This window comes from Pan paniscus, chromosome 1 (assembly GCF_029289425.2).
Source record: "Pan paniscus chromosome 1, NHGRI_mPanPan1-v2.0_pri, whole genome shotgun sequence".
NCBI classification, from domain to species: domain Eukaryota; kingdom Metazoa; phylum Chordata; class Mammalia; order Primates; family Hominidae; genus Pan; species Pan paniscus.
In genome coordinates, this window is record NC_073249.2 from 44,388,029 (window position 1) to 44,401,453 (window position 13,425).

At 52.5% G+C, this 13,425-nt stretch overlaps 1 protein-coding gene across 48 annotated transcripts in view; it reads right to left on the reverse strand.

The window, feature by feature from the left end:
* NFASC (neurofascin) overlaps positions 1 to 13,425 on the reverse strand; it is a 194,489-nt gene that overhangs the window by 34,156 nt on the left and 146,908 nt on the right. For 17 of the 48 annotated variants that reach the window (XM_057301521.2, XM_034944720.3, XM_034944731.3 and 14 more), the window contains 10 exons: positions 13,120 to 13,267; positions 11,740 to 11,864; positions 10,810 to 10,854; positions 9,466 to 9,567; positions 8,976 to 9,173; positions 8,095 to 8,165; positions 6,517 to 6,739; positions 4,394 to 4,509; positions 2,450 to 2,654; positions 1,024 to 1,146 (listed from right to left, as the gene is read on the reverse strand). In XM_057301521.2, the coding sequence (XP_057157504.2) occupies positions 1,024 to 1,146; positions 2,450 to 2,654; positions 4,394 to 4,509; positions 6,517 to 6,739; positions 8,095 to 8,165; positions 8,976 to 9,173; positions 9,466 to 9,567; positions 10,810 to 10,854; positions 11,740 to 11,864; positions 13,120 to 13,267 (1,356 nt within the window). Of the gene's footprint in view, positions 1 to 1,023; positions 1,147 to 2,449; positions 2,655 to 4,393; positions 4,510 to 6,516; positions 6,740 to 8,094; positions 8,166 to 8,975; positions 9,174 to 9,465; positions 9,568 to 10,809; positions 10,855 to 11,392; positions 11,865 to 13,119; positions 13,268 to 13,425 lie in introns of those variants that run through there. The other 31 variants (XM_063597585.1, XM_063597587.1, XM_063597586.1 and 28 more) reach the window with 4 other exon arrangements.

The window sequence follows — 13,425 nt, forward strand, 5'->3', positions numbered from 1 at the left end:
GGAAGAACACTTTCCTGACTTTGCTGGAAAGGGAAATGATGGCACCTGCCTGGTGATCTTAAAGGCTTGGTTCAAAGGCAGAACACTCGGCAAGAACTCCCTCCGGGCTCTTTGATTACACCCAGGGTTAATCCTTCTTCACTGATCCTGTTGTCTCTAGCTCACTGCAGAGTTATGTGGCTGATTCAGAAAGATTCTGTTTATATTCTTAAGCCCTTTCAACAAGGACAAAACTCTTCACTTTCTTTCTTCCTTTCAAACAGAACTAGGACAATGCCACTAGGCCTTTTGATTCTTAATGCCTCCTTTGTAAAATGCCTATTCAATGGACCTCAAAGGGTGAAAGGGTCTGGTCCAGAGATCAATTCAGAACAGCATACAAGCACAGAGTTGGCTATTAAAATTGCTAACAACACAACATTTGGCTCTTTGAGTTTCCTAACGAGGTATGTTACCTACTTTTGAAGGCCTAAAGTGTTTCAAATGTAATGGCACTCCTGTCCCTGCATGGTGATGCTGAGCTCTTGAGGTGGGGTCTTTCCAACCCAGGCTCCTGATTCGGGTCACCCCACAGTCACCGGGCAGCTCTACATGCAGGTGCCTTATCATAAATGACATCTTGTCAAGGGGTGTCCTGACTGTCTGTGGACTCCTGTGAGTATACTATCTACCCCATCAGGTGGAAGCTCCAGAGCTTGAGGAACTCTCTCTCCTAGACTCTGTACGTGTTGGAGACTACAAAAGATCCCTAAAGGCATGGCTGTCTCCTTCATTAGACTGGAGGTCCCTTTGTCTTATCAGTGAGACTAGAAGCTCCCTGCAGGCAGAACTATGAAAGGAGAGCAGGGATTGAGTCCCATCTGCCTCCCCTAATCCTATTGGGAACTGTTGCGTTGGCCCCTCCATCCCTCCACAATGCCATCTGCACCCACAGGCTTTCTACCTTGAGTTCTTAGGAAAAGTGGTGAGAATGGGGTTTCTGGTTCCCAGATTATCTAAGAGAAAGGGAAGGGCAGAACGTACAGGCCACATATTTGAGAGTGTATCCAATCATGATCCCATTTGGATGCTCAGGATGATCCCATTCCAGGTTGATTGTCTCCAGGTTGGGCTGCCGGACTCGGAAACGCCTAGGGGCACTGGGTACTTGGGGAAGGAGGAGAGAGCAGGGGAGATGAGGGGGAGGGGGCAGGGAGGATGAGGAAAACACAAAAAACAAAGCACAAGTATGAAGGCATTGACCTCTAGACAACCCCCATGCTCAACACTGCTAAACTGAAGCCTGGGAGAACCGTGAGACGACCGGAGCCCATTGCCCCATCCAGGATGCTATTTCCTTCAGGTCTGAGGACAAACATAGCTCAGACTCTGCTATTTAAGAGAGGAAGAAGTAAATCAGGTTTTCTTCTAGCAACTACTCTGGATTCAGCACATGTTAGGCTCTGATTCTGCAAAGATACCTCGAAATTGGGCAGAGCCATTCCTAGGTAGAGAACCACTTACAGCTGTTTTGTACAGAGGCTGCAGTTCCCTATCCTCAGATAAGGATTCTCATCACTGGGTCCAGGCAGCAGGCCCAGGCTTCTGAGCTGAGAATGTTGGGTTCAGGGGTAAGGAGACAGAAAGCCAGGGTGGAACATCTGGAAGAGGTGGGAGGGTGGGAGTGTTGGGGAGAGGCCAATGATGAAAACCAAACCAAGGGGAGGGAAAGACAGGGATAAAGAGAACAAGAGGGAAGAACAGAGGACAGGAGGAAGAGAAGAGGAAAAATGGGGAAAATAACAATTAAAGAGGGAGGGAGGAGAAACGGAGGAGGATGAAACAGATGCAAAGCAGATAAAAGAAGACTGGCAAGAACAAGGAGATGAACCAGGAACTTTGCAGTCATCTGTTAATTCATGAACTTGAATTTATGTGAAACAAAAAATAGGGGTTTTGACCCCAGGGCCATGTGAAACCATAGGCCTGCAGAAGGTGGGGCTATACTTGGGTATCCCTCTGCAGAGCCACCGCACACACAGGCCAACTATTTCAGTGACGGCTTCTTGAGAACGTGGGGGGAGAACCGTGAAGGTGTTGGGTGCTGGCAAGCAAATCAGATGGTTCCAGGCAGTCAGGATGGACGTGCTGCCTTCTGCCTCGGAAGGTGGTGGGGTGGCCCAGGTGCCCGCTGTGCCCTCGGGGATCAGTCTGCATAACCCGTCTGGAATTATGTCAGCAGACCTCACAGGTCTTCTCTTGAGATACAACCTCCTCGCAGGGCAGGTCACCTTGGTGATGGTGGTCTGGGAATGGCTGTAGTGGCTCGGCTTGCAGGTCATCCGCTCCTGGAGGCCTCGCAGAAGTCACCTTGTGCCATCCATGCTGAGCCACGCTGGAGTTTCTCCAGGCCCAAGGTGTGTGCCACCCTTCTCCTGCCCCACCCTGAAGAGCTGCAGGCCAGACCTACCTCCTTCCGGGGTGGTGAACTCCTTGGTCTCACTGCGAGGCCCATCACCTCTCCCATTGACCACAACCATCTCCAGCTTGTAGTTACTGTAGGGGAAGAGGCGGGACACCATGCCACGGAGGCGGTCACCAGGGAAGCTGGCTTGCTGTCTCTTCTGAGACACCCACAGGTTCTTCAGCAAGCTGCTCTCCCTCCAGTAGTAGGCCTTCGGGACAGAGGCAGGCTGGTGAGGGGTCAGGCAGGCAGGGCCGGGTTAGTTGTTAGTGGTGGTGATAGTGACCGGTCTTTCCTTTGCTTGCTACAGCCTCCAAGTCCCAAATGACCTCATCAGTCCTATCCAGGCTGAGGAAGCAGCCTTTTAATCCCCGCTCATTAGCCACTCCTGAACATGAATTTATATTAAACAAGAAATAAGGCTTTTGGTTCCAATTATTTTCTGATCCATGCCACGTCTTTGGGGAATGAGCAAGTTGGCCAAACTTACATCTGAGCTGCTCCATCATGAGACTGATTTCCAAGGTGGGTACCAGGTTGCTCAGGGAGTCCGTGCCAGAACCAAAAATAGTGAGCCAAGGGTCCAGGCATGGAAAGCTCCACTCTGTGCTCAAAGACCACATCACCTTGAATTGGATTAGTATGGTTTAGATTGACGGCAGGCAGCAGTTGAAAGGTAGCAAGTTACCCCCGGAAGTCTGAATATGAGAAAGGGTTGATTTAATCCTTTGAAGTAAAATGATTTCTTTTCATATTGTTGGAAGATCTTTAGGGATGAGACAGTCACATGTCCAAGTCAGTGGGATGCCAGGCTGCATGGTAGCAGAGCTTGGATGGGAAGGGACAGCTATGGAAGATGGTGGTGTTGGAGGGGACAGTGGAATGAGTTTGGGCAACAAGAAGTCTCTAATTAGCAGTGGGTAAGAAGCCACAGGTCAGTTGGCCACGCCAGTGTCTCCCAGGCTGCCTGTGGCAAGGTAGGAAGGGGTCCAGACTTAGAGGGGGACCCATGGGGAAGCTTTAGCCAGAAAAATCTCTAAGCAAGTAGGTTAAGGGTGCAAGTCATCTGTGGGGAAGAGCTCATTCAAGTGTACACATCACGTTGCCTTCTTTCCCCTACTGGCCAAATTCATTTCCTGGGAAGAGACTAGCCTCTCTTGCTCTGCCTCCAACTGTCCATCAGACAACTCCTGATGACCTCTGAGGCCACAGAACGTGCATTAATCACAGTTACTGCCTCCCTCACTTTCCAGCCAACTTTTAATTAGCACTACTCAGAAGGGAGCGCTGTGTATACCCTGGGTGCTCTCTCTCTCTTCTTCCCATCTGAGCTCACCCTTTTGAAGAGGATGGATGATAGAGCAGAAACTGCTCTCAGGCAGGGAGGACCAAGAGAAGCCAAGAGCCTTGATAGTCCATATACTGGGTTATCTGGAGTTGGCTGCGACAACAGGGAGGGCATTTGCATGCTTTCAGTGGCTTTGCCTGTTAGTTGTGGCTTAGGAGATAAGGAGCCCAGTAGGGGCCATTGGGAGAGGGGAGGGGAGTAGCTCAGCGGTGCCTCAACACTGCTCTGAAGATACATGTGTGCCCACTCACGCATGTATTCCAAACGCAACGTGCTATGCAACACCAACCCAAACCTACCACCTTTCACGTGATTTTCTGCTGAGCAGAATCTCTCAGCATATCTGCTGGACACATCTGGGTGTATATATATATACACACACACACATATATATATATACACACACACACACATATATATATAATTTTTTTTTCTGGGTATATTTTTGAACATCTAACCCTAGACATTATCTTCTTGAGTCAACCCTGGATTCAATAAACAACCCTAGGGTTTCTTTCAAATATCTTATGCCCCGCATTTGCTACCCCTGGCCCTGGTTAGTGAGCTGGGTAGTTAGGTGAGTCCGGAGCTGGCTTCCTCACTCGGTACTCTCTGAGCTGGCCCTGGACCGTGTCGGAGTAGACGCGGTTCCACTGAAGGCTGATGGCTGTGCTGTTCATGACTCGGACTTTAACTTCAGTGGGCGCAGCCCTGGGATCTGCAATGTGTCGGGACAGAGAGCTGGTTATGCAGGCAGGACTCTACAGTTGCTTCTGACTTGTTCTCTGCTGGCCTGTACCTGCACTCCACTCAACACTGGGCATTCCATGAGGGCAGGGGCCATATCTCCTCCATGAGACAGTACTTGAAAAAGTGGTGGGGAAGGCTCAGGACAAAAGGGTGGCAGTCTAGGTGGAAGAGACTCTGCCTACATGTTCAGAGGGCACTCATTTGCCCCCTCCTGTGCTGGGTAGTTTCCATCTGCCCCTTCGTTTTGTCCTCCACCCTTCCTCACCCTGCTCCGTGTCCTGGGGGGCTGCCCTCGCTGGACCTTATCAGCGGGGTTCCCTTGTTCTCAGGCTTCCAGATGGGTTTAACCAATAGCAGGTGCCAACAGGAGGCCCCAGGGCAGGAGGAGAGGAAGGGTGGGTATCAATTCCCCTGGGTTCCTCTTTGCTGGGCTACAGGTTGACAGCCTTGTACTCTTCTACCTAAGGCCATGGCTCCTGACGGCGGTCCTTGCTTGCTGTGGACTCATCTATCCCCGTCCATGGAGGCTCAGAGTGGCATAATGGCTTCCTGCTGCTGCCAGCCTTTAAGGTGGATCATATATCTTGCCGTTTTCCCTCCAACTCTCTCCACACGTTATAAATAGTTCCTTTCGAGAGTGCATCTGTTTCCTGGCAGGAAACATTACCCACAGGTTGAAGATGCCCTAATCTAGTTCAGGAAGTGATTCTGACCCTGTGACTACCTGGAAAGGGAAGGCCCCTCCCTCCCCCATAACTGATTTTTGTCCCTGTTTTCTCCACTCTGCCGCAAAAGCAGCTCTGCCTTGTCCCTTCTAATCCATCAGAGCGTGGGCCGCAGGGTAGAAGCATGCAATGGAAACTGTGGGCTGGTCCATAAAATCCATGACCAGATGCCACCCTTTCTGCACTTACCATCCAGTAGTCCCATCGGGCTCCTGTCTGAAGTGCCCACCACCATGGAGGTGAGGAGTGGGATGGACAGAGGACCTGCTGACCCTCTCTGCTCATCTCCCTTGTGAGTCCAATCCATAATCACCTCTGGGAAAGTGGGGCCCAGGGCCCAGTCCTCCCTTCCTCCATCTCACTGTTAGGAACGCCACTGGCCCTACTCTTGACTGCTCCTTCTAAGTTCCCCCCACTCAAGACTGTCCCTGCTCCCTTCCTTCTGCCCACTCCATCCACCTACATGATCGCTTCTTCGATCAGACCCAGACCCAACAGGGCGCAAAGGCCCTCAACCAGGAGGGGACTCCCCGACACCCCTGCTTTGTTTAGCAGCCTACAGTATTGATGTGCTGGGGACAGAGAGGCCACCACCGTCTGGGAAGCCAGGCATATATGTCCATGTATATGACCAGAATCTGGTTGTTTTACCAGGGGCCAGCCCCCAAAGACCTTCTCTTTCTGTGCTCAGTTCCCAGGGCTGGGAGCCACAGCGGGAGCACCAGGAGGGGCTGGTCTGGGGTGCTCCTGTCTGGTTGCTGAGGAGGCCTCCTGATCCCTCAAGGCTTCCCCGGGGGAACCTCTGGCCAGCTGCCCTGCTTCCTACGGAGGTTTCTAATTATAGCTCTTTAGAATGGGTAGTCCTGATGTTTTTTCTTGGTACTAGTATGGCTTAGCAGTAAGGCAGACTGCCAGGGGATCGGAAGACCTGGGCTCTGTTCTCAAGACTGACATTGATGACTGTGGAACACTGCCGAGGGTTTTCCCTTTTTGGGCCTCAGTTTTCACATCTGTGAAATGAGAATTCTGGACTGAGTGATGACATTCAGTAATTCCAACTACGTTTGGATGATATTTCCACTCCTGACATTACTGGGTGCCTGTCTGCTCTAGGTCACTACAGGACATTTTTCCTTCCTGGGAACTGGCTGTCCTCCCATACCCACCCCAAGGTTCCTGGCCTGTGAGCGTGGCCTCGTGCGACCTAGCCACAAGGGTCCTGATGGGGGGACGGGGAGGAAACTACTCACAATCTTCTCCGGAGTAACCGATGACGGACTCTGGCTCAGGGCCCTTCCCGAAGTCATTTTCAGCCTGGACTCGGATCTCATAGGGCACGTAGACCGGGGTCTGCCCCACCACGTAGCGAGAGCCCCACACTGTGACGTTGTTCCAGGCCTCTCGAGTCTCTCTCCGCCTCCACTTGACAATGTAGCGCAGGTTGGGGCCAAAGGCCGAGGTGGCATTCATGGGCTGGGCAGAGGGACAGACAGGCTGGGGAGGCTGCCAGAGAGGGGCCCAGATCCACCCACAGCTTGCCCTCTCTTGCTGTGCCAGGCATCCCTTCCAGATGTGCCCAACACTGGCCTGCCCCTTGCAGGGTAGGGAAGACCACATCCCCCACCCCAGTGAGTCCCCCAAAAGCCCAAGGTCCTGTGAACCCAGCAGCATGCAGATTTTCTGTGACAGAGGCTTCGCCTGAGACCCAGTTACTCTGACTCTGAGAGCCACCCACATTTGCAGGTGCAAAGGTTTTATTTTCAACAAAACTCCTTCCTGTGACAGGAGCAACAATAAAGCAAAATATAGACAAAAGGTAAACTTCTCCAAAGTCAGAAGAAATGAGTTGTGGTTAACCACAGCATGGCTCCTGCTAATGAACTCAAAATTCCAGAATGGACTTTAGTTCTACCGAATTTGTGTGTGTCTGTCCTGTCCTTCCCAAGAGGTCAGAGTTCTTTAAACATGGGTGTGATTCTGCTCTTTATTTTCTAAGGGCCTGGCCCAGGAATCAGTCCTCTGGGAGCCTGCTATACAGAGCCACAGACCAGGGTCCTGAATCTGGGCTCAGCCCAGCTGCTGTTGCCCTGTTTGGCCAAGGCTGCTGCGGGAGCAGCCTTCAGAAAGACAGGAAAGGTCATGATCCCAAACACTGCATCTCCCAGTTTCCACTACTCGTGGCAGAAGCTCAGAAATGTTAATATTTCAGTGGCTGCGTTTGCATTCTCAGACTGGGAAGTGGTTTGGGAAAAAAGTCATTTTGAGACCACATACTCCAGTTTTGGTTTGGAAAATGTAGTCAGTGAGCCAGCATGAAGATGGGATTTTCTAAGACCAGAGGGAGCCTTTGGAATGACCTAGTCCATTCTCGGACCAAAAGAAAGCCTGTACTGGACACATCTCAGATGTTGGTCTCTCCCCAGCTCCCACAAATCTCCAGTGAAAGGGCCCTAGAACACACCAGAACTTGGTTTGGTGTTGTGCTTAGATCTTTTCTAAAGTCTAACCCCAGTCCCTCCTCCTTCAAGAGAAGTCTGCTTGATTTTGCTGCATCCTCTATGCGTTTTGCTAGACTGGCAGTCGGTGGACCCTGGTCGCCTCTGCTCCTGTCTCCTCTCTGAAATCTTACGCTTAGACATTTGTCCTGTTTGGTTTCTGGATGCCCAACTCAGAGAGGAGCTTGGTTTCTCAAAGAAGAATGGCCACCAAGACCAGCCAGAGAGTCTGAACCACATCATGGCCTCGTAGTGTCGGGGCATCGAGGGAGAGGGGCTCCCGGTGCATGCGGCAAGGTGAGCTGCTCCACTGGGGCTGGGAGGGCCTCTTACCGTCCACGTGATCTCCATGTTGTTCTTTCTGGTCCCCTCTCCCTTCACGTCACCAGGATTGGACTCGGGGGCTGGAACCCAAACAGACACAGGCTCAAGTCCAATTTGTGCCTTTCCAGGGCAAGGTAAGGAAACTTCCTCTGTCCTACCTGATGGGTCTGTTCTATGCTCTGTCTTTCCTCGGCATCTATGTACACGCTGGGTCTGGTGGGTAAATGAACTTACTCTGTGCATGATGTGCCTTTTGAGCTGAGATTTAAACTCCCAGAGCAGGGCTAATTTCTTCTGAATTTTAATCCTTTACCAGACAGCATTTATCATAAGGCTTTCCACACTGTGGGTGGTCAGTAAGCCAACTCAGTGTGGATTAGCTCCTTTGTGGATTATCCACTAAATGTGTTTCATACCAGACTGGCTTATCCCTGGCATTTAGCATTTTTTTGGGGCAGCATCTCTACCCTCTATGAGCTGGTGTGATTTCAGAAATCCAAATATTACCCAAGAGTGTTAGGAAAAGAAATCTGATGTAATACCAATTTATATATTTCTCACACTGAATTATGTATTTCTGCTGTACCTCTTTGCCACAGCTCTCCCCTTTAAAGCAGATAATCAAGAATTACTAATAATAAAAATGGAAGTTAGCATTTATCATGTGCTTACTACATGCCAGGCATCATAGTAAGTACCTGACACACATTCTCAAATGTTCACAACAGCTCTGTGATGTAGGTGTTATTATTACTCTCTGCCTCACAGATGAGGCCGGGCCTTGGAGAAGTTAAGTAACCTAAGTTCACATGGCTGGGAATGGGGGGATCTCAGTGTGAGTTTGGGGTGCGGGGTTCCGGAGCCTTCTCTGGCAGCCCTTGGGTACTCACGTGCTCCACTGGTTCGGTAGCGCTCGGACGGGAGGCTGGGGTGGCTGCTCCCAACCTCGTTGATGGCAATGACACGGAACTGGTAGTTGACATACGGGGACAGCCGGAGGACGGCTGAGTTAACGCTGCCGGGGTACTTGGAATGGTCATGCCAGACCCCAGGTTGGAACTGGTCTTCTTCAAACTGGACGACGTAGTCTGAGTGGGCAAGGAAAACAGAGCTGTTTCGGGAGCTCAGTTAGCAGTGGTCTTCTTTAAAAGCACTTCCTTCTTGGCTTCCATTGATCTTTATAATCTCTCTCACACAAAGGCACAGGGAGAATTCTTCCCAAGGCACAGGAAGAGACACCAAGGCCTCTGTACATTCTGAGGTTAGCCCAGGACACACATCAAGCGAGGCAGAAGTGGGGCTGGAAACCAGGAAAGGCCTTCGGTTTAAGGGTGTTGCCGTCCCTCTTTTCCAGCTTTGGGGTGCAAGGCCCTGAGCTACCTGTGATGGGGCTGTTGTTAGCATCCCCGGGGATCCAGGTCAGCCGCACGCTCCTCTCGGCCAGGTCGGTCAGCTCCAGGTCCCGGGGCCGGTCTGGCCGTCCTGGTGGCAGAAGACACCACGCAGGGCTCCTGAGTTAGAGCAGGTCCACCCTTGTGACGGCCCTAGCCCTGGACAGCTCCCTGACCGGCTGTCTTCGCTACCAGCTGGATCCAACCCCAGCCTGCCCCGAGGGGTGAGCACAGGGACCACTCCCTTCCCACAGGGGTCCAAGGGAAAACAAAGAGGAGACTCCTGAAATCCCAGCCCCCCCGCCACAAAGAATATCAATGGGTGTGGAACAAGGAAATAAAGGGGCTTATGCAGACAGAACTGGGACCAACCCATCCCGTCTTGGTGGATCTTCTGAGAGTGCAAGCATTCAGGAATGCCACCCGTCATCAGACCCATGCTCACGACACTTAGGAAGTCTGATGAGGGAGTGTGGGATTCTGTCCCATTTTCTCACATTAATTGTCCTCTACTCTGTGTGCCAAGGCTCTGAGGAGATGGGAGCCCAGGAGAGGGCTTGGCCTGCTGAACATGGCAGATGGGTTAGGGGAGTGGGGGCAACAAAGAGAGGGGATCAGACCAGGGAGGAGATGGAGACTTGGCTTAGGCATTTCATTGATGGACAGCAGGACAGAAGCCTAGCAGGCTTGCAAACAGGGGTGAGGGCAGCACCTTTTTTAGGGCATGAATCTCACTGGGACTGCTTTAGTGGGTCTAAGTGCCATCCTGGCCTGGGATAAAGACATCGGCTACTGAGTGGTACGGGTAGGCAAGATTTTCTCTCCATCTTGACTCCCTGAACCAGGTATTTCCATCTTTCAGATGGTCACTAGAAGGACTTGGAAGGTGAGTCCTACAGGCCCACGTTCACGTATGTGTGGCATGTGTGTGTAGATTGTAAATGGATTGAAAGCAATAGATGCAGGGAGGCTGAACAATGAGTTTCCAGGTGATGTGAAGGGAGCAGGCTTTCGCATTCCCTGCAAACAGGACCTGAAAGACTGCTGGGAGGACAGGCCACCCTGAGGAAGCGGTGAGTGTGGATGGAGGCAAGGGATGGGGTAAAACAGCAGCTGAGAACTTCCGAGCTCACCCTGCAAGGAGCAGGAAGCCCAGCAAAGGGCCGTGGGGAGGTGGACGTGGGCAACTCAAAGGAGGTCCCATGTAGCCAGGAGTGCTGCCCACAAACCTACACACTGTCGCCCTTTCCCAAAGTGGCTTCCTTCTCCCAGACTCCACACCCTGGGCGCCAAGAGAGGGCACTGGCAGGGGACTGTGATTAGTGGGAATTACCTTTGGGCAGGGCAGCCAAACGGTTAGTTGGAGTGGCCTGATCAGCTGCAAAGGTAAGACGGGTTATCCAGGTTAGCAGGTTATCCAGCGTTAAAGGTGTTCTAGAAGGATGGGGGTAGGCAGCCAAGGCTTAAACAGCTGCCTCTGGGCTGAGCTGTTCTAGGCAGGGCTGTCCCCGTCCTTCCATGGGGAATCCCCTACCCTTGTAGAGGCCATCTGTGTTTCCTCCACAGCTGGGGGCGGCACCTCTGTTTCCTTCCCATCCCAATGTGACTATCGTGCCTGGGCCCACCCTCTCTGCAACTGTGCCTCTCCACTGCACCAACGCTAGTGGCAGTAGGGCACCCACGGGGAGGCAGAGGTGACAGAGGACCTGCTTCCCTGGAAGGGAGAGGCCTCCTTCCTCTTGGTTTGGGTTAGCTTAGTATTTACAGTCCAGCCTGGGTGCAGGACAGGAAGACACAGCGTCATCTTGCTTAGTGCATAGTATGTGATGAAACGCTACCAAAACCCAGGAATGGAGCGGGAGGGAAAGGAAGGCTGGCAGAGGTCATCGGAAGCACAAACACAAACTCAGTCTTGCTTTAAGGATGGATTGTTTTAATTGACTTAGTGGTGGAGTTAGCTGTAAGAAAGGTAAAATGATCACAACGAGAAACCCCTCTCCACTTTCTCTATATCACTCAGGCCCCTTTCAGTTGAGACGTGGGGAAGTTAATGACTCCACTCAGGAGGTAACCTGTCCAGCACAGCTTGTTCTGAAACTGGCAGCTCCCTAACCCTGACATCACGAGGCAAGAAGAGATCACCACGCCTGACCTGGCCACTTGACTGCAGGCACTGCCCTCAGAACTGCCCTGGGCCACTGCTTCTCTGGCTGCTGGGGAGGGGGTGGGGCTGGTCAGTGCCAGGGTGAGCAGCGGCAGTTACCTAGCACGGTGAGGTAGGCCTTGGCCAGGTCTTGGTCTAGCTCGGTGCTGGCGACACACGTGTAACTGCCCTGGTCCCGCTCTGCCACCCCAAAGATGGTCAGGGAGTCATCTTCCTTCTTCATCCTGCAAAGGTACCGAGGAAGGGTTGGGAGGAGGGGGTAGGGGAGTGCTCAGTGCTGCCCATTGCTTTCTCCCTAGAGGGGGCTCTCGAGTCAGGAGGGCAAGGGAAACTCCTTCTGGGGGATATGAGGCTCCCTCTCAATGCTTTGACAGAGGTGAGGTCTTCACAGTCACCTGGAGCACTCATCATACTTGATGGAGGGGAACAGAGAGTGGGCGGAGCTCAAGTGGCCGTGAAGCACGTTTGCCACCTTCAAATTCTGTACGTGTGCCTGCCTCTGTGCCTTTACTGTGCTGTGCACCCCTCCCAGATTAGGGCACCATGAGGCCCATGACCCCAAGGTAGGTTGGTATTCCTTCTCCTCTCATACTTGTAGCTTTGTCTGTCTTCAGCCCAGACTTGTCTCCTCTGTACCCATGCTCAGGCCAGCCTGACCCCAGGCTCCTGGGAACTGTCTCCTATAGAGAGGGGAGGCCACAGAGCAGGATGGGGCTGTAGAGCTGTCAGCACTGAGTGCCAGAAGGTTTGCAGAGGGGAACACCCTCTGCAAAAAGTCAAATGATGGCTAGAAACCGCTGGTACCATGTCCAACTGCAGGGCCCTGCACAACTTTGCTCCCTCGAGATGGAAGAAGGTAAAGCAAAGTAAGCCCTGGGGAGGGAGGCTCGGAACAGTGGTTCTCAACCCTGATGCACACTGGAACCCCCAGGGGGACTTTTAAACCCTGCCAGTGTCCTAAGTCCTACCCTACACCAATGAAATCAGGATCTGAGGAGCGGGGCAGGCGTGGGTGTGGTAAAAGCATGCCAGGTTCAGTCAGGGCTGAGAGCTGGCTCAGATCAACCCTGCCCTCTGCTGAAGATTAGGGGTACTGCAAATAGGGCTGAAAGGTTGGAGCCTGGGATGCAGCAGAGGAGGAAAAGAGAAGACAGGGGCAAAAATGAAAGGGAAAAGAGGTGAAGTGAGGGGAGACAGGGAGAGGAGAAGTGAAGAGATTGAGAAGAGGGAGAGAGAGGAGGTGTAGGAGAGAGAAGCAGGGAGCTGGTGGGAGAGAGGGAGGTTGTACAGGGTCGGTGGGGGGGGGTCTCCCCTGAAGCAGGGGAGTTGCCGAGGCCATCACCCCCTCTGCAGAAGCTCCTTGGTGACATGCATGACACGGGTTCCCTGTCCCTGTGTTCTTCCATGTGTCACCAACAGCAAGGGAAAAGAAAATGCACCTCAAACTAGCACTAGGAAGGGGGAAGGGGGAAAAGAAACCTGTTTCCAATATAGAGCGGCTCGTCATCCTTCAGCCAGGAGACGGTGAGTTTCAGGGAGGGGTCGTGCTTCACCCGACACTCCAGCTGCACCGTGGTGCCCCTTTTGGCCACCTGGTCCTCAGGCATCCGGTAGATCCTGGTGGGGTCTGTGGAGAAGCCCAGAGCACTCGCCACTGGCCTGTTCTCTGCCCAGCATCCCCATGCGGCCACAAAATGGCATATGTCTGCCCTCGAGGCCTTGGGCCAACTATGGAGTGGGGCACAAACAGTATGCTATGGTATGAATGGAGCAGAGTTCTGGGTG